A 23,278-nucleotide genomic window follows, 5' to 3' on the forward strand; every position below is an offset into this window, starting at 1 on the left:
TACGGGGCTTTTCATCGCATTGTCAAATAATTTGAAAGAAATGGTATAAAATAGAATAGTAATAAAAATAAGATAGATGGATACCTCATTTGCCCAGAACTGTATGTAAATCTTACTAGAAATGTAATGCCCGGGTTACATAAAAATAAGATAGATGGATACATCATTTGCCCAAGAATGTCCGTAGATGTTATAATAGCGTAATATTCGAGGCACTTGTAACTATTTTTCTAAATATCTTACAAGAAAATGCCTGATCTTTGATACTTACATCGCAAAATATGGATGGACTTTGTGAATGATATGGCCAGAATGGAGTGAATATAGAATTGGCTGCGAATAGAGAAGAATAGAAGAGAAAAACATTACGCCAACCCCAAATAATAATTGGGATAAAGATTGAGAGTTTTTTTATTATTATTATTTTTAAGGGCTATTACCTTCTTCAGGTATATCAGCCCTATCGTACACTGAACTGATTTATCAAATAAAACTATCTACTTTCCCTAGACATGGAAAGAGTGGAATTAATGAGTATCAATAATTTACAGAGATGTTCAAAAATTTCTGGTTTAGGTTCAGCTAATATAGATTGAATAAAACCAACATTAAAATTATTTAAAGTGGCGCATGAATTGTTCTCTTTCCTTCATATTTATATGACACTAATAGTTGCACATCATCGATGGTATCACAAGTTTGACAATGGGGTGACCAGGACTTTCCCATCATATGTGCAAATTTTTTTGATAGATCGAAGACGAACAGCTAATTTAATATTATATCTATTGATTTTAATTCCACAAAACCAAGGAAAATGTGGAGGTTCAGCCTGAATAGTTTTATACCAAATACCTTTTTTTTTAAATTTCGTTAAAATATTTTTTCCAATATTTTTGACATTATTTTTTTTAATTTAGATATATAATCGGTAAAATATGGTAATGACTGATGTACCTTTCTCTATGCCTAGTTTAGCTAAACGATCTGATTGTTTATTGCCCCGTAAGCCAGTGTGTGATGGAATCCATTGCAGTATTTAATTAATTTTACTTTGGTTTAATTTAGAATGAGTTCTAAAATTTTGTAATAAATAGAAATTCCTCTGATGACGAAGTTTAACTTCGACTACTTTCTTGTACATCAATAACTCGTAACATGTTTGTGCTTAACACAATAAAGAATGGCGTATTTGCATTTATTGCAGGTAAATGAAACACACTTATAGAGAAACAAAATACTTTTTATTCGGAATTATCAAACTTTATCGCATTGTAACAAAATTCCGACTGACTTAAATAGTACCTACCTATGCATAAGTATAAAATTGACTCCAATGATACAATCTGTTCATAAATACAGCAAACTACATAGCACTTTTATTTAATAATGGTGTTAAGATTCTGAAATAGAAATATGGAAATTAATCAACCATTTTGAAAACATAATTTTGAGCTAAACAGGTATAGAACAATACATAATCAACGGGTTTTGAATTGAACGTTTACGAATAGTACTTATAACTACTCAACATTTGGCTTTCACAATCTTTCAATAATATAAGTCACCTAAGGCCTGCTCTGGGGATACATAGTAATCACATATATAGGGTCAAAATATGTATATTTTAAAATATAATATATATTGGCGTTTAGATTATTAAAAGGCCCATATGAACTTATAAGCATGCCTTTGCTCATAGCTGGAAGCACCGCCTGCATCAAAGGATGACCATCAGACTATTTTGGAGTGGGTATAGCTGATCCCTCTTTAAATAGGCCTGTCTACATCCCCCCTATTTACTTCCCTTGTGAAGTGACAAATTATAACGTATCATTTGACACGTACACATACATACATATAATAACAAAAATGTATCTAGCAAAACAAACGAAAAGTGATCTCACTAAGTTAATCGTAATAACTTTATAAGATATTCTAAAGCTTGTTACTTATATTTCTTTATACTTTATTGTAGATACTAATATACATAAAAAATATGATAGAGGCAAGCAAATGTATAAAGGCGAGATTAACTCTAAAAGAATTAATCTCGCCAATAAACCAAAGTGGAAAGGATCATCAATGTCAGCAGTGTACAATATTGTGACAATTTTCAAGCAACAAAATAAATAGACAAACTTAAGTGTTGTTAACTGATTGTTAGGAGTGTTCAAGGCTTTTATTTACCAAAATATTGTAACGACGCATTTATCTGTCAATTTTCAAAAACGATTAAAAAACTTTTTAATATTTCTGATATATGAAAAAGTCCTCTGCTACCGTACTAAAACACTTGTCATAGAATACATTGCATATAAATGTATAACTAAAAACTTTGTACCTATTTAATATTTTGCTTCGGAAATTTCCAAATACATTCTTACAATCAAAATCAAAATTTTCAGTGACCTTTTATAAAGAATATTATTGCATAATTAACGTTTTAGTTTACTAGCAGAGTACTTTTTAAATATAACATATAAAATTTTTAAATGTTTAATTGTTTTTGAAAACTGATACAGAATTGAGACGTTACCATATTTCGTTATGAACACGTAAATGTGCCTTAGTAGCTTTATAAATTTATATTTAATGTAATTACGATGTCTTATATTTGTTATTTTATATACTATAATAATATACCCCATAACTATATTCAAGTATTAGACTTAGAATGAATGAGGTTTTTATAATGTGCAGGCAGACATGTTACAATTTATTATTTAAAATATCTAAAAATAAATAATGCCACAGTTATTTACACATTTTTGTTAGCTAAAAATGTAAAAATAATTGTACAAAAGAACATTCAGCAACATAGCATTTCCAAATATCTTACGAGTCTATCTTGAACTTATATTGTAAAAACTTAGAGCAAAATAGACAAAATACAAGTATAGTTTAAACATCTTTTTAGAACGATTGAAGAAGAGACTTACTCATTGGGAATATTTAGAAACTTTAACTTTCTGTCACTTTATAATAAACAGTAAATAATAGGTACAGTATAGATTTGTTGCTTCTTCCATAATAAGTTTTTCTGAATGTTTTTATACATATAACTTGTGATGTGATTCAGGCTCCATGATCAGATCCGTATTAACGCTAGCCAATGAGCACTTTTATATCTATAGTATCACGACAAAATCGGTACGATAAAACAAGAGAAACAATGATTTCTTTAAAACAATATGCGTTCAGAATACAACTGATAAATGTTCTAAAAACAGCGACAACACGTATAGGCATTTATTTATAATGCTTTTATATGTATGTATTAATTTTTTTCAATAATTAATAAGTTGTTAATTTCTTCACTTAGTAAAATAATTCTTGATTGATTCGAATATACAAGAATCAACCTTCAACTCAGCTCAATAACAGCATGAGATAGTTATCTGACTACAAATGTAAACTCCACATAGTATCAAATTTAATTTGTACAAACGCCAGGGATAGGTTTAAATATAACTTGTTAAAATGACATCCCATCATGTTTATACATTCATAATCGTCGTGTTTGTGCAAAATGGAGGAAAGGTGGGAGGGGGAACGATAATATCTTAAAAAATATGAGTGAAAATGCAAAAGTGAGTGTTGCGTTTAATTTATTTGACCAAGTATCGTCAGGGGAATCTGCAAAAATGTCGGTAAAAATATTTTTTATTTCCCAAGTTTGTTACATGTCTACAATGCTCTAAATAAAAATATTTTAACATTCCTTACGAGTTAGTGAGTTGCCTTACTACTATTCATTTGTTCAACAGCATGTTTCTAAAGTCGCTGTTGTTGAGCGGCCGCTTCTCCCCGTTGGTGTGGTCGCCGTTGGTCGCTGCTTTGCTGGTTGATGGTCTCTGTAGAACGCTCGGTATGAAACTGCTCAATTGTGTTCGCCGCCTGCCAATAATTGAAAACAACAATAAGGATTGTTAAAAATGTTTGCAAAATTATTTCCTGTAATATTTTTATTCCGAAGTACCTAAATGACGGATCAAACAATATAAATACCTATTAATGATACGACTGTAGCAATTGTATAGGAGTACATCTTAAACTTGACCAGTTACTGTAAAGTTTATCAATAAACGACAACAAAGTTAAAAATAAACGTCAATTAACTTATTCATATATTGACGACTATAATTTCAAGGAATTGTTAGCAATATACCCAACCAGGTCGACCTCCTCGCGGTTCTCCCTGGAAACTATCATGGTTAATTCCTGATGAATTAATCATGATAGGCTAACTGGCCTGTTTTCATTCTCATCTATCACCCTTCACTGGTGCTCCGCCAGCGTATCCCAATAGCGCAGGCGTTAGGGGTTACCATACCATTTTCACCAATAAAAAAAAATTTCAAGGAATAGTATTGTGCCTTATAAGTAAAACGAGAAAGTCTTTTTAGTATTTTTAATATCATATAAATATTAAAGATTTATTTTTATGTATTTTACGTTTACGCTAGCAGGAGACCAGGGAAGGGTAAAAAAATAGGATAAAATCCGGCTAGTTATCAAGTCCACAGTGGTGTAGATTCACTAAGAATTAAGCACGATGATTTCCAGATGGTCTGCATGGAATTCGACCTGACAGAGTATATTGCTAGCAATGGGAGCGTTAAATCCCATCACTAACAATCTTTTTTCCTATATAGGAAGAAATGTATACTGACATGCCGCCCCCCGCGTCCCTCTTGGGTTGTCCGAGCGCGGCTGGGGGCGCGGGCGGGTGTGCGGCGGCGCGGGGAGGGGGCGCGCTGAGCGCCACGTCGACCGTGCGGCCCGCCACCACCAGCGACCTGGTACCAGCCAACGCTGCCTGCGCACTAGCCTCCTCTTCATATTCTACGTATGCTAGTCCTTTAGGCTTGCCGTCCCTGAAAAATGAATAATACAGTTATCATCTTATCGTTAAACCAAACGGATGGGCATCATAAAATTATTTGTAATTACCACTAAAAAAAGCGACAATCTAAAAATCTACGCTCATTTACATTCGATGTTTCCGTGACAACGGAATGGATTTTGAAAAGTCATTTTTCTAAACCGATTTTCGATTTCATATTATAACAAAAATCTTTATTCAAAGAACCAATTTACACCAAATTTCAAATATGTACGTGAAAATTATTATAAAATCCATAAAATAGTATTTTTGCGAAACTATGAAATTAGGTTAAGAGATAGATAATTAAAATAGGTTAAGAGATAGGTTTACTGAAATGGCGGTTCAGAATTGACCCCAACATCGACGACGTTCTGGACGAAATGTCACCCTAAGTCATCTCCTGTCCTAATGTCACAATACACCTGTATTCATCACTGCAAGACAAAAGTGTGTTTCTATACTATAAAATATTACATAATTCTTTTTTTTTTTTTTATTTATAGTATAAAATAATTAAAACTTACTTGTGTGTTACTACCCGTATGTCTTTAAGTTTGCCATACTTTTCAAATATATCTGTGAGTGCTTCTTTCGTGCAATGTCCGAAAGGTAGATTCTTTACAAACAGTTTATTCTTCTCCGCTGTAGTAGGGTATTTGAAGCTGGACTTCGTCTTGTCCGCTGAGTATCGTGATAGAAACATTGGCCGACCGTTTAGTGGTGTCCTATCGTGTTTCAAGGCTTTTTCCACAGCTCCCTACAATAAAATACTTCGTTATTAGTAATTTAATTTAATAAATTAAATACATCAAAATAGAAAAAATACATAACGACATTTTATGAAAATGTGTCATTTAATAAAACAAAAGCTAAATATTTATGGTGAAGTTAAGACTTTGCTTCGCAAAAAAAAAGACAGCGAATCAATCGCAATAGATTTTATATGAGGACGACACTGAAATAATTTATGTACACTTTAAATTTTTGTAAACACATTTTGATTTAAACGCCTTATCCCTAAGCAATCTCTTCCAGACAACCTTTGTAGAGATTGAGAAAACAAAGAAAAATAAAGGATTTATTATTACTATTATATATAAACAAATATATACAAAGATATATTATACATACATAAACATATTTATACAACAGGAGAGAGGACACTGGAAGATGAAGATAGAACATGGGAAAAAATAGTTACTTAAAGGGAGAGATAAGCTTTGACAATCGAAAATCGCAATAGATGAGTTTATATGAAGTACAGTAAAAGAATTGAATAAAAAATAATAATCTCTTATCGATTACAAAAAGAATTATCAAAATCAGTTCATAATCGGAAGATATTACTAAAATAAATATGGAACATTGAAAACCTTCTCCTTTTAAAGCTTTTTTTTTTTTATGATACTTAAAATAGCAAACAAGCTGGAGGCCTACCTAATGGAAAATGGTAATCGTCGCATATAAACATTAACAGAATATAAAAAAAATTAATTAATATAATAGTAACAAATTTAGCATTACTTCTTTTATATTTTAATATTTTTAATCAATAATACTGACCGGTGTTTTGTACTGGCAATAACATATTGAACCTCCGAACGCCTTCACGCCGGCCTTCACCCGTAGCGACACGATCTCACCATAGTCTGATAATTTATTTCTTAAACTCTCTTCATCCACTCTGTAATAATGTAATAAATTAAGATTTTCCTCCACACAAATACTTTTATATCAATCGTGACAAAACGTGACCAATATAGAATAAGTAATTGCAAGAAACTATTAAAACTAGTTCACAATTTGTAAACATTATTATAGACACAACAAAATTCAAATTGAGAACCCTTTGACATAAATCATAGACAATAAAATTAGCTTTTTTTTTTAAATAGTCACACCGCACGTAATACAATGGAATTGAATCTAAAACACCATTCTCTAAATTAAAGTTTCAATCTGATATTACAGCAAAATGAATATTCCAAAGACTACTATAAACACAATTTTTAGTAGAATTACGTCAGAACAGTGGCGGTTTTACCAGCCAGCTTACGCGACTGGAGCCTAGGGCACCAGATTTTAGAAGCGACAAATCCGATATCAATAGTTGCAGTTTCATTGACAAAATAAATTATAATTAACATGTTTGTGAACTATGGTACCGAATTGTAGAAGTCGGTATGGACAATACTATAATAGTTTTACTAAACTATCAAATTAAAATTATTATTTTAGAGACAATTTTCGGCGAGCGTGTATGACAAGATTGATGAATGTGGAAGAAGCGAAAGAGGTTTGTTTGAATCGAAGCATTTGGCGTTCCATTGTTTCTGCCTACCCTAACGGGAGACAGGCGTGACAGATATGTATATATATATATATATACAATTTTCGGGAACGATCCGTTAATATTGTGCATGCCGATATGGTAGAATATGGAATAATGGACATGTAATTATTATTTTCATCTAATGTATGTACCCATATTCGTGCAATAAATGATTTGATTTGATAAATTCGACCCCAATATCAACATTAGTAATTTGTCGATATCTGCTATAGACGCGGCATTATCTGCAAGAATTAATAAACCTTTGCCTTAATCAAAAATACAGTCGACCTTATACTAAATATCAAATCTGTCTAATATTTAAACAAGATTGTAATAAATACTAAATTTCCTCTGTACACTTTTAACATTTATTATTAAGTGAAATTCAACATACTTGAATTCTAAATTACTGACAAACAGGGTGCATGCATCTCTTGAGCTGACTCGATTGCTTGACTCGTCTGTCTCATCTGTCCTTTGACGTTTACTGTCTGTTACTGTAAGAGAAATTACAGCTACATTATTGTCTTACAGTATAAATTAACTAACTAACTATTATTATTATATATTTTATAATTTCAGCCGTTAACTGTCCACTGCTAAACATAAGCCTTCCCCATAAGGGGAGCTTTGCCAGTAGTCGCCACGCTTAGCACGCGGGTTGGTAACAGCAGTTAGGCTTTTAGAGATGTTTTATGTATTTGATTCTGCTGCCCTTCTCACGTCAAAATAAATCAGATGAATTCAGTATCTCTTTCTTTTGGAAGTTACGCAATACTATATATATATATATATAATTTAAGATTGTATGTTGTGTGAAGATTTCAATGATGGCATAAATACTTTTTATTTGAAAACTAAACTACTAAACCGATTTTAATAAAATTTCTCTAGGAAAAATCTGAAAATACATCTTTTTTGATAAATAAAAAATAATTTCCAAGTCAGTTTATAAATGTGTGTAAAAAAATGTGTAAAAATATACTTAAATATATCATTTGTAGTACCCATAGAACAAGCTGTGTTTAGTTTGAGATTAGATAATGTTATATACATATCTAATCTTATCATTCATATTCATATCATTTTTATATTTACATAAATAATTATTACAAAACATATACAAATATAATAGTATATACAAAACCAATAATTATTATTGTTAATCACCATTGTCATCATCCTGTTCATGAGATCTCTTCACTCCACTGCTTTCACCATCGTGTGCTTTCTCTTCAACATCCATACTATCATCTTTTTTCTTCTTAGCTTCACTTTCTTTATTATCTTCCCCAGATTTCCTTTTTCTATTTGGTTTATCATCTTCTCTTCTTTTCTTTTTGTTTTCAAATTTAGATTTTTTATTGTCTTGTTTTGGTTTCTGCTTCTTGCCTGTCATTTTCTCTTTCATCGCCTGATAGTTTTCACGCCATTCTTTCAGTTTTGCCTGTAATAAGATTAATAAATGTCATTAATTGATTGTTATAAAATCTAAAAGATTTACTTCTCTGTTGTAATATAAAAAAAATAAAAAAACAAAAAAAAACAAAATTCCTTTCTTTAATTTGTTAAAATGGCTGACTTAACCATATTTCTATAAGCAATTTTTATGATTATTGAATATTATTGACAGCCTTTATTTTTTATGAGAGCTTTTACAATTTATTGAAGCAGAACATGATTTGTCGATTGCAGTTTTATCATCACTACATAAATGGAAATGTAACTGGATGAAAATATTATTTATTCTAATGACGACAATAGTTTTTTATGAATAATAAACCAATAGCCCACCTGCGCTATCGGTTTACACTGGCGGAGCACCAATAAAGGATGGTAAATAAGAATGAGATTCGGTCAGTTAGCCGACTGTGATGAATTCACCAGGACCTACCCACGATCGTTTCCAGGGAGAACCGCGTAAAGGTGTGATCTTTGTGTAGAATGATCTGATATTCCTCCCCAGTATGATATGATAGTCATACCTATACCGTTATCGTTCCTTGGCGACGCAACGCAGTTAAGAGATTTGCGGCCAGCCTGACAGCGGGGTGCGGGGTGCGGCCGTCACTCACCTCGCATTGCTCGGCGCAGTCGGCGCGGGCGGGCAGCGCGCCGTGGTCGCGCTCGTAGTCGGTCCAGAGGCGCGCGGGCGCGGGCGGGTAGTCGGCGACGCAGCGCAGCGCACGCCGCAGCAGCCCGCGCAGCTTGTGCGGCGCGGCGGCCGGCACCCGCCACAGCTCCAGCTGCAGCAGCGCCTCCCAGTACTTCGACATGCTCTTGTTCTCGCCATACTCTGAACGAGTGGAGAAAAAAATTATAAATGTACTCACATACAGTATCGCCGTGTGGTTCCGGCATAAAATAGGCCATCCCTTCCTTTCCCGTGGGTGTCGTAAGAGGCGACGAAGAGAACTTAATGGTCAAGGGATGGCCAGCAGTGTCCCTCTTAAAACGTCACCAAATCCTAACTGCGGTTGCCAACCCGCCTGCCAAGCGTGGCAACTACTGGCCTGTTACTCATGACAGTATGGGGAAGGCCTATGTTTAGCAGTGGACAGATACCAAAATTATGACAGGGGCAGAATGCTGGCCTAAATCTAGCTACTTTACTGCTTTAATGGCAAAAATGAATATTTTCTGCTGTCTTATCCGTCTCTTAGTGGACCTTATAACTAATTATATAAGAATTATTAATTATAAATTCCCATAAATACCCTTACATTATTGTTACAAATATAATTGATTCCCTCTAAATGATAAGACTACAAAACATATAATACTCTTACTATTTGCAATACTTACTAAATATTTCTTCAAATATCTCTTTGCCTTGTTTGGGATCATTCATTCGCTTGTATTCCAGGCGGGCCCAGTACAGGGGTACTTCACAGTCATTAGCTTCTTCTCCCCATGCCTATAATGCAATGGAACTATTAAAACAAGAGTATATTTTTCATAAACATATCATAAGAAATAATAGTAACAAAAGCCCTATATATATATATCAAGTGGTAACTGTCACGGACTTGACAACAGAAGTAAATAAAACATAGTGTTACCCATAAAAGGCACACAAGTTTGTATCTCACCAAATAAACTTGTAATTCGTTCATAAATTATCTGTCATCTTATAATAATTGGAAATTGTGTTTTACAAAAAAGATCGACTTCAATTTTGGCAAACATTTTTATTTAAAAATCCATTTATTCCGATTTAAAAACAGAAGCATTCAACCGATTTTGATAAAATTTCTAGAGAACCAATCCTTCAGATAAATAAAGAATTTTCAGAATTAGTCAGGCGAGTAATTATAAAATAATATATATAAAAAAAATTAAGATTCTAACGAATTGTGAACCCTGTTCTTTTTTCAAAGTTATTAAAAATTTGCAATTTTGCATACGTGAATTTTAGTAAAATTACCACATACATTAATCTACCAAATTTTATTCAAATCCTGTTGCACCACAATTGATTAATAAACATACAAAAAGTAAAAAACTCAAATTTTATAATATTAGAAGGATAATCGACATAGGAAAAACAGTTGATATTAAATATTAAAGACCAAATACCTCAGCTAGCGAATCCCAAGCGAGTCGGAAAGTCCTACGTAGTGTATCAACGTCGGTCTCGTTGTCAAACGCGGTGCGACGGCGAATAAACTCTAAGTAACTCAACCACAGGGCTTCGGCTTCCTTGTACGACTCCATACCTTTAGACAGGGCTGTCTCGAATATTCCTTTTACCTGTTAAATATATATTAATGCTATTTAAATTAGGAGATACGAGATCTATCTATATGCACGGAGTGTTACAATACAAATGGAAAACTCAATATTTCCTTTTTTTTTTTTAATTTGTTTACGTTGCATCTACACTTGTCTGTATATATTTTATATTTTTAGTATTTTATGGCATATACCAAAAGTCGAACAACTGTTCGAATTAACGCATAAATGCGCGTGCTTGTACATAAGACCTACCATTTTTTTATGTAATTAGTAAAATTAATTAAGATAAATTGTATAAAATGATCAAATACAGAATCATACCCTGTCAAAGATATTCAGCTTATGCTAAGTCTGTTGCATCTTTAGCGCCTATACGCATAAGCGTGAACAACGTGTCCATGCTCCCTTCATTTTTCATTATCATAATAGTATTCTCAATCGTAAATTACAGTACCTCATCGAAGGTCTTCTCCTCGTGTTCAGCTTGCTGCATCTTGAGGGCCCAGAAGGTATGTAGGCGCGGACATCGTCGTATACAGGCATCCAGTACACGTGCGACGGTCGTACGCGAACTGCCACGCGTCGCCCGCGCCCACCCCGCTAGCAGTCCTGACACTACCGCTGTCCCTGCTGCCGAAGATTCAGTCGATGCCCGGTCGTACACCACCTAAGTATCCGAGCACAACCATACCAGTATTACTGCTATGAAATTTGTAATGTAAAGAAATTATATTTCTTAAGTTCTTGGAGCATGCCTGCCAAACACGTTAGAGGGAGCCACAAGTAGTAAGACGTCTAATTGACGTTTCAAGAAGTGCTCAATAAACTTTACATGTCGTTTCTTTATTTACAGGTAAGATATAGGTGTAATAAAGTGTTTTAATATAATTATTGTTGTTATAAAATAATAAATAAAACTTTCTTTGTTAACAGAGAAATAATTTCTAATTTTGAAAACTTTGAATAATAAAATATTTCCTTACATTCATATAGGAAGTATTTTTACTTTTTAAACATTTCCTCGATCACGTGGACGAAGTGATGTATAAAGTTAAGTAGATTAATTTTTATTTAGATCAATTTATAAAGCTATTAATTTATTTATTAATAACTTATTACACCATATATTATCAATTAAAATACACAAGTAATTAGAAGTAATGTTGTGAAACCTCTTTATATTTTGTATTTTATTTGTCAATGACAAATAATTTGAATATTTTCTTGATGTTCTTTCTTAAGGAATTAAATTGACTTATTAAAAATTTTCTGAACTCATCATCTACTATTTTTCTTTACCTGCTTTCTTCGAAACCTAATTTTATTTAATTTATATTGTTCAGATTACTCACAAGTACAAAAGCTGTCAAAGCTTCGAGATAATATTTGTTTCCAATATCAATATGTTTAAACTACCATATGAATATACTTAGTAACAATAAGTTACATATAATATAATTACATTATAAATTAATATAGTTAATCTATTGTATATGGTTAAACTTGTACCTGCAAAAATATTGATAACTACCTTGAGTATTCCATTACTATCACACTCAGCATACTCGTCGCGATGCGACAGATCTTTCACTGTTTCTATATAATCTTGATAAATTTTAAGCTTCTCCTCGACATTTCTGAAACAAAACCACAAATTAAATTAACATGGAATTGATATAAAAAATTATGTAAGTTTGTGATGACTTACAGTTGAGTTTTTTAACAATGCATAGTTCTATCATGTTTTTCAATGACAATACTTGTAGATGTTCCAGAACAGTAGATTATAAATAAATTATAACATTCTTACATTATAATAATTAATTATTAGTTTACATGTTAAAATTTATATACTTTAAGTAAACGTCTGAATATAATTGAACGCAGGAAGGACAACTAACATGATACACAATGACAAAATTATATATATATATACACATATATAATAACAGAGAAAGATTATACCAAAATAAGAAGATGGAATATAGCATATTCTTAGTTCTACTATAATCAATAATGACGCAACACATCTCTAATAATCAATTCCAAAACAGTTCATCCCCCCTCCCCCCCCCCCCACTGCAGTACGCAGGTTTCCTTTCTAACATATGACCATAACTATTTATTATAACTTACTCTGTGGTAAGAAGTTTATCTTCAAACGTTGTTACTTTGTGCAAATAATCTACAGCTGCCTCATGTTGCTTCTTTACCTGCAATAAATTCAAAATTATTTTTTTTAGACAAAAATAGCTTACTATTCTGATACAGATAAAGACAGAAAAGTGAACACAAAAATTTATTAACTATATATTATTAATGATGTCCAAATTCAAAATGAATTTTATGTAAAGTATGGCGCTTATAAATAAACGTTTATTACTAATTGCACTTCTACAAAAGCTATATTAAACGTAATTTTTTATGAGTACACTCATAAGGCAGTACACACAGAGTAAGCAATATAAAACACAGAATAAGCAAAATAAAAACCTTATCAATATATGTCTGGTCATGTAACATAGCTGCCAACTCCTGTAGTTGTGGCCACGCTTCTTCTCCACGCAAGAGGGGTCTGGAGACTGTCTCCTCTAAACACCACAGAACGCGTTCTTGCTGCGTCTTATACTCAGAATCTTCTTCACTGAAAAAGTTAATAATTTAAGATATAATGATTTCAGATAAGTAATAGGGTCTAACTGTCCCATTGCTAGCAATTGACACAATCAGATATTTTTTTTAATTCATAACAATACACCAACTATCTTCATCCTCACCTATCATCCCTCACTAGTATCCATCTAGTGTATACCAATAGCGCAGGTGGAATCACAATGTTATTTTCACCCATTAAAAAAAGAATATTACAAACCTCATAGTGTCCAACTGCGATTTCTCTAGTTCAAGCTTGGCATCCCAAAACAACTTCCCGGAGAATGGATCTGCGCCTGCACGTCGCAACACTTCGTCGAGTTGCTCACGCGCCGCGGGCACGTCACCTACTCCCATTGCCCATGTGCACCACTCAGTCAAGATTGGGATAGCTAGGTAAAAGTATAATAAACGGAAATAAATTTTTAGAATGCAATAAATGAAGTTATTTTAATAATCATTCATCACAGTATTAAGTATTTACGGTAAGTAATGTTATTCTATATCGTCTGTATCCCGTGGTTCACTTAAAAAAGAGACTAAACTCTATAAAAAACGTCCCTCTATACATCCTCTTAAACTTTCATATTTCTTTCAGACTAGATATATCTAGCGGCTCTGCCCGCATGAATCAGTATATTATTAGAAAGTAATATATGTTCTATGTTAAGATGTAATCTATTCGTGTGCCAATTGTCACTAAAATCCGATTAATATTTTTTTCGTGAAAGAGTAACAAAAACCCATCGATCCGAATAAACTTTCGCATTTATAATAATAGTAGAAAATTATTTCACAAAAAAAAAAAAAAAAAACATGGATTATGACTAGCATAACAATGAAACCAAGAGGGTGTGCATGTTACGCCAGTAACAAACTCACAAAAAGAAATACAAGCCAATCAAAAACATCCTCCTTTTATACAAGACACGCCTTTCTACAATATTTTAGGTCACGAGAAATGAAACAGTATTATAGATAACAGTAGCAAGATAAGAAAGATACTATGTTAACCTTGCTATTTGCTCAAGTAAAATAGTATATTTCTATTGTGAATAGAAGTTTATTAGTGTTTATGAACATTACTCAAGACTCACAGTAGCAGTCAAGTGTGGCCTGCTTAAACAACTCGGCGATACGTTCACGCGACTGCCATGAGTGAGCTATTGATGCCTCTGTCTGCAACCAAAGCAGCCAATGTTCGGCTCTCAGTGCCGTCATCTGTTGCAGCCTCTCGAACGCGTTGCGCCATCTATCTAGTTCTGTTAGAGCCCTAATGAAATTAACAATTCATAAGTAAGTTATCCTTATTAATATTTTATAATAATAAAGTTAGTAGTTTTATATAAAAAGTCACAAAAATGTACCAACATGTACAACAATATAGTGGTGGTCTATACTTTTTATAAAAATGCTTTCATAAAATGTGGTGAATAAATAAATTCATTTTCATTTACATCTATACTAATATTATAAAAAAAAAGATTTAATTATAATGTATTAACTCAAAAACTACCCAACGAATTTACAAATTCTTTCACCTGTAGCATGGTATTCTGTAATTGAAGTAGGAATACCTACTACAGTATGGACAATTCCTGCCGCCCACTGCTATCTGACCTCACCCTTTCTCAAATACGCGTTAGCACCCGAATTCTAATGAATATCTCTAGTTTTTTAGATGTTTCAGTTACCACCAATGTTAGAAAAGGATAAATGATAGAATATTTATGAGGTATCTTTATACCTCATAAATATTCTATCGTACCTCATAAATAGTACAACTAGCCAGTTTCAACTAGTATTAATTTCTCATAATGTAGAGTTATTTAAAATTCGAATTTCTTTTATTTTGTTACTTGTCTAAATAGTAGAAGTAGAAGTAATAAAGTAATAATATGTTATCCCACCTGATGAAAAATTATAACTTGCTCTTATAGACATAAGACACAGTTATCATTTTTCAAGACACATTAAAATACACAGAAAAATTACTATGAATCTACCAATATATACTGACACCCATGGCACCACTCATTCATTGCTATTACTGAGAACCAAGGTATTATCAATGGGTACCTAACAATTTAAAGTATTATTTAATATAAAAAAAATTGGTACTAGTGAATAGTAACCGTAATACACTAAGAGAAAGTAAAATATTGGTAGAAATATATTATTATGATATATAATTATTTTACTGTTGCAGTAGATTAACAAAAATATTTATACATACATCTGTATTAATATCTTTATTGTAACTAAATAATTGTAAAATAAATTAATTTCAATATTGATATGATAATAATAATTAGTATTCATGTATGTTAACTAAAGTACATCTTTGTTATTTTCAATGACCTAATTAATTATTTTCAATAAATGCTGTGCAGCTTTTTCAAAGTCATATCTTAAACCCATATTCTACAATATAACCAAGCTGCACTTTTTCCCACACCAACGCTAACTATATACACACACATTGTGACATGTATAGATGTTACATATTTCTGTAGTTATGACAATCATAGATCACTGTTTTTGTATGAAGTGTCTGAGGTGTGCCAATAAAAAGTTACATTATCAGTGAGTAACATAAGCTATAATATATTACTTTCAAAAATTCTATCTACTTGTAAGAGACTGGGCCTGATTACTAGTATATCATATATGCATTCTCTTAAAAGTTTAGTTTCCTAAAAATATAAAGCTTTTATTTTAGCTTTTACCATTCAGCCCAAATTACAACCTTCTTATACTATTTTAAAACTTACATAAAAAGCAAAACTTGTGAATAAATATATACTACCATAACGACTGTATTAGTTCAATGTGTTCATTGTAGTTGTACGGATCTTCTGCAATGCGGCGCTCTAATTCAGCCACTTTCCTTTCAAGTGCTCCTTCATCATCGTCATCCTACAATGAAGTGTATTACATAAGTATTTCTTTTTATATTGAATGGTAAGCAAGCTGAAGCGGCAATGAAACTGGTCACATAACTTAAAGAACTGACAACCAATGAGGAAGAAAAGTTCATGAGTAGCAACCCCCATACATTCAGTGCAGTGCAGTACACCTCCCACTAAGTAGAGTGACAACCTCAAATGCATTACAGGGAGTCAGTAGATGCAAATAGCTTAGGACCATTCCTTAAGGCAGTTTTTGGGAAAGGCCTATGTTCAGCAGGGACAGTTAACAGCTGATATGGGTGATGATAATAAGAATGTTAAATGAAATAATAACAAAGAAGAGACTTTGAGATAGTGTTCTGTAAATAAACAGTAACTTCAAACAACTGTTAGTTATCAGGAGACAAAATGAGACCAACAGATAAATAAATATACAATATTTATTTCAATAACTTTATTATAATTTTGTGTTAGTATGCTAGGTTCATAACATTGATTTGGTTTTTGCTGTCAATATGTTATAATTATATTAATAAATAAATAAATAAAAATAAATATTGGTTTCCATACAATACATATAGATTGAAATACAATATTAGTTTAAAATTGTATTGCTTATTATTTTTTATTAATTAATATATATACATATAAAAATCATACATATAAAAATCAATATTGAGAACTTTCTCATTTTTTGGAGACAGACAGAAAGACAAAATCTGACTTTTTGACATATTTAACCTAATGTTAAAAATCTAGAAGTTTGTAGATGTTTAGATGATTCATTTGAATGTTGGATTTATAAAACTTCAGATTTTACACATTTGAATAAAATATGACACACAGATAAATTATGTCCTGATTAACACATAGAATACTCTTTTACCCAGGCAAAACAGCTAATAATTATACACCAAAAAGACTAAATTAAACAATTTTTGTGAGCTTAGCTCAAATCTACCAGACAGCAAAGCAATTATTAATAATGGAATCCAACAGCCACCTTATTAGCATAATATTCTATAGGTGGACCATACTATGGTCCCTTCTAGATACTTTTGTAGTCAATTTCTGGTAAGTTAATCAGGATGGGTTAACGAACCTAACTTCATCCTCACTTATTAACACTGATACCCAGACAGCGAACACCAATAGCACAGGCGAGGCTACCATTTCTTTTATAAATTAAACCATAAGACATAAGATACGTAATCTTTAATAATACAATGACAATGCACGTCATAAAAACATACATTTAGAAAACAGTAGCAAAGAGTTTATAACATTCGTCCACCCCTAACAAGACTAGGACATCTCTGCGATAAGACGTCGGGGTGGTTTGACAACTCGCCTACTACGTCTTACGTCAATTGCGGATGTATCACTACTACGTGTTAACCCTTCGACTGTAGGTGGTAAACTACTCCTTTCAAGAACGTTAGGTTTAAATGCCATCTTAGTTGAGTACTTCGGCGTTTTGTCGTTGCTCCTCATGGGTATTATTTCAAATTGATCTTGAACAACTGGCTGTGTTGAAACTAAGGGTAAATTTCTTTCTTTTGAACATGTTGGTATATTTTGTTGCATATCTTGGCTATCTTGAGTATTATTAGGTGGAGATAAATGTTCTTCAATGATTCGCTTCCTTATCTGATCAGCATGGAACTTTTTCATTCCAACAGGGGTATTAATTAAGTAAGAATAACGGTGTGTGCGTCGGGCTACTGTGGCAGGTTTCCAATACTTATCATCTCGAGAACGTACATAGACATTTTCTCCAGGATTATAAAAAATTTCCTTGTCGTGTTCTATGTTAGCTTGAAATTGTCTGTAGCGAAGGGATCTTCTAGGATTAGGTTTAATGTTGTCTAAAAGACAACGTAGTTGCCGCCCTAATAGAATTTCTGCTGGTGATTTACCGGTATCAGTTCTAGGCGTAATTCTATAGGTAAATAGAAAGTTTTCCAAACGTTTTTTTGAACTTAACTCATCACATGTACTAGCTGACATTCTGGTTTTAAAAGTTCGAACTAGTCTTTCTGCTAAACCATTCGTCCTAGGATGATAAGGCGATGACTTAACGTGTCTAATACCGTTGCATTTGCAGTATTCCTGAAATTGTTGAGATGTAAATTGAGGGCCATTGTCCGAGACTATAATTTGTGGGAGACCAAAAGAAGTGAAAATTGTATCTAGTTCATTGCATAGCTTAGTTGTAGTAATCGTAGACATTGGTTTAATTTCAATCCATTTAGATAGTGCGTCACAGAGCACTAACCAAAATTTGCCTTCAAAAGGACCCGCAAAATCTACGTGAACCCTCTCCCATGGATCATCAGGAATAGACCACGAGTAAACCGGTAATTCTGTTATGTTAGGGCGGTTTTCTTGACAATTGCTGCATCTTTTAACCCACATGTCAATATCCTCATCGATTGAAGGCCACCAAACATAATAACGAGCCAGAGCTCTCATGGCAGATATTCCTGGATGCCCTTTGTGAAGAAATTTCATTACAGAGTTCCTCAATGAATAGGGAACAACAATACGACCATGCCACATCAGAATTTTGTCTTCTAATGATAACTCACAACGTTTTCGTAAATATGGTCTCAATTCTTCTGACAAATTATCTAGGCGCCAACCAGTTTTTAAAAATTCATTGACTTTTTTAAGAATAGGATCTTTCTTAACTTCGTTTCTCAGGATGTCTTCAGATATAGGTAGATCATGTAGCTTACCCATTTGGTGACGTGTGTCTATTTTATGAATCAAAACTTCTGATAATGAGGGTTTTTCGTGAGGGTTGGGCATTCGTGAGAGATAGTCGGCCATGACGTTAAGTTTGCCTTTTGTAAATACAACATCGTAGTTATAGCTGCCAATCAGAAGGGCCCAACGTACTAGACGGTTGTTACATAACTTAGGCAGATTCCGTCGAGTCCCTAATAAATGCATTAAAGGCTTATGATCAGTCACCAAGGTAAATTTTCCACCACGTAAATATTGGTCAAATTTCTTAATTCCGAAGAAAATGGCAAGCGCCTCACGATCGATAACGGAATATTTAGCCTCTGCTGGTTTTAATTTCCGCGAAGCAAAAGGAATTGGGTGCACAATATCATTATTTTTATGGTAGAGGACAGCACCAACACCTTTTTCAGACGCATCACAAGTTAAAAAAAGTGGTTGACTTTCGTTAAAAGCAATTAGAGGTTTAGAACGCAAAATTATTTTTTTTGCTTTATTAAATATTTTATCTTCTGTTTCCGACCATTGCCATTTACGACGATTTCCCGTTAAGGTATGTAGATCTGCGCATAAACTATGTAAATGTGGAATAAAACGTTCATAAAAATTAACTAAGCCAAGAAATGACCTGAGCTCTTGGGCGTTGCTAGGTGGGGCTGCTTTCTGAATGGCTTCCAGTTTTGACTTTGTTGGACGAACGCCATCTTTATTAATAGTGTGCCCAAGATATTCAATTTCTTCTTGAAAGAAAGAACATTTCTTTAAATTTACCTTAAGACCAGCTTTTTCCAGTTTTTCAAGTACTATGGATAGAGTTCTAAGATGATCTAAGTCATTTTTACCAGTTATGGCAATATCATCAAAATATACTGCGACATTTGGAATATCTTCAAGTAGTTTGTCTAGAAAATGTTGGAAAATAGATGGAGCTGTGGAGATTCCAAAAGGCATTCTATTATATTGAAAATAACCTTTATGTGTAGTAATAGTAAGATATTTTTTTGAGTCAGCAGCAATTGGAAACTGTAAGTAGGCGTCTTTCAAATCTATTTTGGTAAATTTCTCACCCTCTGCTAATTTTTGACGTAATTGATCAAACAAAGGAACTGGATGTGCATGCGTAATGAGAACAGGATTTAAAGTGCTGCGATAGTCTCCACAAATCCTCACTTGGCCATTAGTCTTTATCACATTGACAGTAGGCGTTGCCCATTCGACAGGAGTTATATTAGGATCTACTTCAGTTACTATACCAGTATCCACGAGCCGCTTCAATTCTATTTCGATATTCTTTTTCAAAGAGAACTTGACAGGTCTAGGAGGAAGGTGTTTAGGTTGTGTACCAGGTTTAATATGAATATTCACTTCGTAGTTCTTGACTTTACCCAGTTGATCATCAAAAAGAGATTTGTATGTATTTAAAACCTGCTTAAGCGTTGTAGGTTGTTGTAAAGTACGAATAGTGTAGACTGGTTTAGGAAATTCCATATCGAATACTTCGCTCCATTGTAGACCAAATAGCATTGGATCTGCATTTTTCATAACTATTACTGGTACAATTCGTTCCTGATCTTGTACTTGTACCGTCACGTCCGTCAAACCTAATGACTTAAGTTTTGAATTTCCATAAGCACGTAGACGTGGTGCGTCAGTCAACTGGGGAGCTCCTATTTGTTTCCAAAGACGGACATCTATGATAGAATAAAGAGATCCTGAGTCCCAATCCATAGTACATGGTTTGCCATTGATAATGACGTCAATTTTCTTGCTGTCCTTGCTTTTTTTATTGTTGATCTTGTGGACAGTAGTTAATTCATCTTCAGTATCGTCTTCACTAGGGCTTGAGCTCCTCGCCGTATAATCGCTGCTTCCGGAAGAGTAGTATCTATTAACTTTATGTAATTTTTTACTACCTTTATGTATTTGTTTGTTTTCGAAGGATAAATATGCTCTGCCAGTTTTCAAACAACAGTTATCAAAATGTCCTTTATTATTGCATTCTTTGCAAACATTGTCTTTAGCTGGACATAAATCTAATCCATGCTTCCCTCGTTTTCCACAACGGCGGCATTGATCAGGGGTTATACGTCTTTGTTTCTGATTACGATGACCAGATTTATTTTGTTTAACCTTATAAACACCACTTGCTATGTTTGCTGTATTTTCATCACCTTCCGCCAGCTCACGTGATTGAGCAACTGCAAAAATTTGGGAAAAGGTTACCTCAGTAGTGCCGTCATGACAACTTTCTACTAGGTCCGGCCATTTTTGTTTAAGGTCAATTAAAAGTTGCGTGTGGTTAAGACCCGTTGCAAAGCGGTCTCGAAGTTGTCGTTCTAATAACATGTCATTATAGCCACAGTCTTTACTCAATTCTTTTAATCTATTCGCGTAGTGCTCCATTGTTTCTCCATCCTGTCTAATACAATTCCAGAATTCAGAAAGTGCACGATACCTGGTTTTCTTTGTACGGTACAAATCCATTAATTTTGATTTTATAGTATCATAAGTACTCGATTCAAAGTTAGGTACAAGTCCAATTTTAATCTCATGAAAAACTTCTGGTGATAAACAATTGATGAGCAAATCTTTTTTAATGTCTATGTTTATGTTATTATCCAAAATTTGGCACTTGATTTCAAAATAGTCAAAAAAATTTTCTACTGTTGTCGTTGTAGGGTTAAATTTTTCACATTTGAAATTGTTCATTATGGATAATTTGTTGATACCTGATGTGCTAGAAACGGGTGTGCAGGGTGTATCCTGATTATTCCCGGCCATCACGGGCGTCTCCGCGGGGCCACGTTCATGTTGTGTTGATGTTGCAAGTAATTGAATTACTTGTGTTAATTGTTCATGTTGCATGCGCTGCAACTGCAGGAACTGTTGAAATTGTTCTGCGTCCATTTTTTTTTACTCTCGTCGCCACATTTTATAAATTAAACCATTAGACATAAGATACGTAATCTTTAATAATACAATGACAATGCACGTCATAAAAACATACATTTAGAAAACAGTAGCAAAGAGTTTATAACAATTTCATTTTCATCTCATTAAAAAACTAGACGGCTATAAAAATATTGGAGCAACACGAGAGTTCATTAATAGTTTCTTAACATTTTTTGGACAAATAAATATTTCTTAGGGCCCTTTATCTTAAGTGGAATTATAGCAACAACATATAGAAAATTAGGAACTTTTTTGTGAAATACGGAAATTGCTTACATCTGAATCATCAGAATCTTGCTCCGCATCATCTTCCTCAACAACGACTTCTATTTCATTTTCATCTTCAGATTCATTCCGCACTTCATCTTCTACGATTGCCATTATTTACAGCGAATGTAAAAACACTGAAAAGCAAATTTGTAATCCGTGTTTGATAACAAATTGAACACAGCGAACGACTATGGCGGATACGTCAAATATTTGATTTTGACGTAATCAATCGATGTTGCTCTATAAAAAAAATGTGTTGCCCTAAAATATATTAAGCTATTTATATTATTAACTGTTAACCGATATCTAAAAATAATTTTACTATCTTGTGTCAAACTTTATCTTGTGTAGAGAACGATTGTAGTTAAAAATTAAAGGATATTTAATGGTCATCTTTATTTTTAATCTTTTGTATTATTTAAAAATAGTTAACTAAACATAACATATGATCGTTTGTGCAGCCTCTATCTGCAGAGTAGGACTAAAAAAATTTATTCTTTTTTACTAATGGCAATGCTGTTTGTCAAAAGCAGTCATACATTCCAAACAAATTATCATATTGAAGATTAGGCAGCATGGTCTCCGATCTTAGCCTGTTCCACAACGAAACAAACGTACTAAAAAAAAAGCAGTAATACTACCTACTTAAAGACATTTATTAGCAGTTAACAAATCCATATATTATTTTTCCTTACTCATTAAATCTTTCTTTTATTAAAAATTATTTTCTTACATCCATTTTATGCTTGTTAGCTCATTCTGATCATTTACTCTATA

General features: G+C 33.0%; 1 protein-coding gene across 1 annotated transcript; it reads right to left on the reverse strand.

Moving 5' to 3' along the window:
• Window positions 1–1,222: 1,222 nt before the first annotated feature.
• On the reverse strand, window positions 1,223–22,714 carry LOC113515201 (squamous cell carcinoma antigen recognized by T-cells 3). Its single transcript, XM_052895935.1, has 17 exons — window positions 22,508–22,714; window positions 16,426–16,535; window positions 14,714–14,889; window positions 13,837–14,008; window positions 13,458–13,608; window positions 13,101–13,177; window positions 12,496–12,601; window positions 11,419–11,631; window positions 10,806–10,979; window positions 10,032–10,143; window positions 9,302–9,522; window positions 8,397–8,673; window positions 7,621–7,723; window positions 6,455–6,575; window positions 5,416–5,648; window positions 4,677–4,880; window positions 1,223–3,900 (listed from the first exon to the last, which is right to left on the reverse strand). The coding sequence occupies exons 1-17, from the start codon at window positions 22,610–22,612 to the stop codon at window positions 3,756–3,758; spliced, it is 2,700 nt and encodes an 899-aa protein (XP_052751895.1). The 5' UTR covers window positions 22,613–22,714; the 3' UTR covers window positions 1,223–3,755.
• Window positions 22,715–23,278: the final 564 nt, after the last annotated feature.

Source organism: Galleria mellonella, unplaced genomic scaffold, assembly GCF_026898425.1.
Source record: "Galleria mellonella isolate WM207_F2 unplaced genomic scaffold, CSIRO_AGI_GalMel_v1 utg312, whole genome shotgun sequence".
NCBI classification, from domain to species: Eukaryota; Metazoa; Arthropoda; class Insecta; order Lepidoptera; family Pyralidae; genus Galleria; species Galleria mellonella.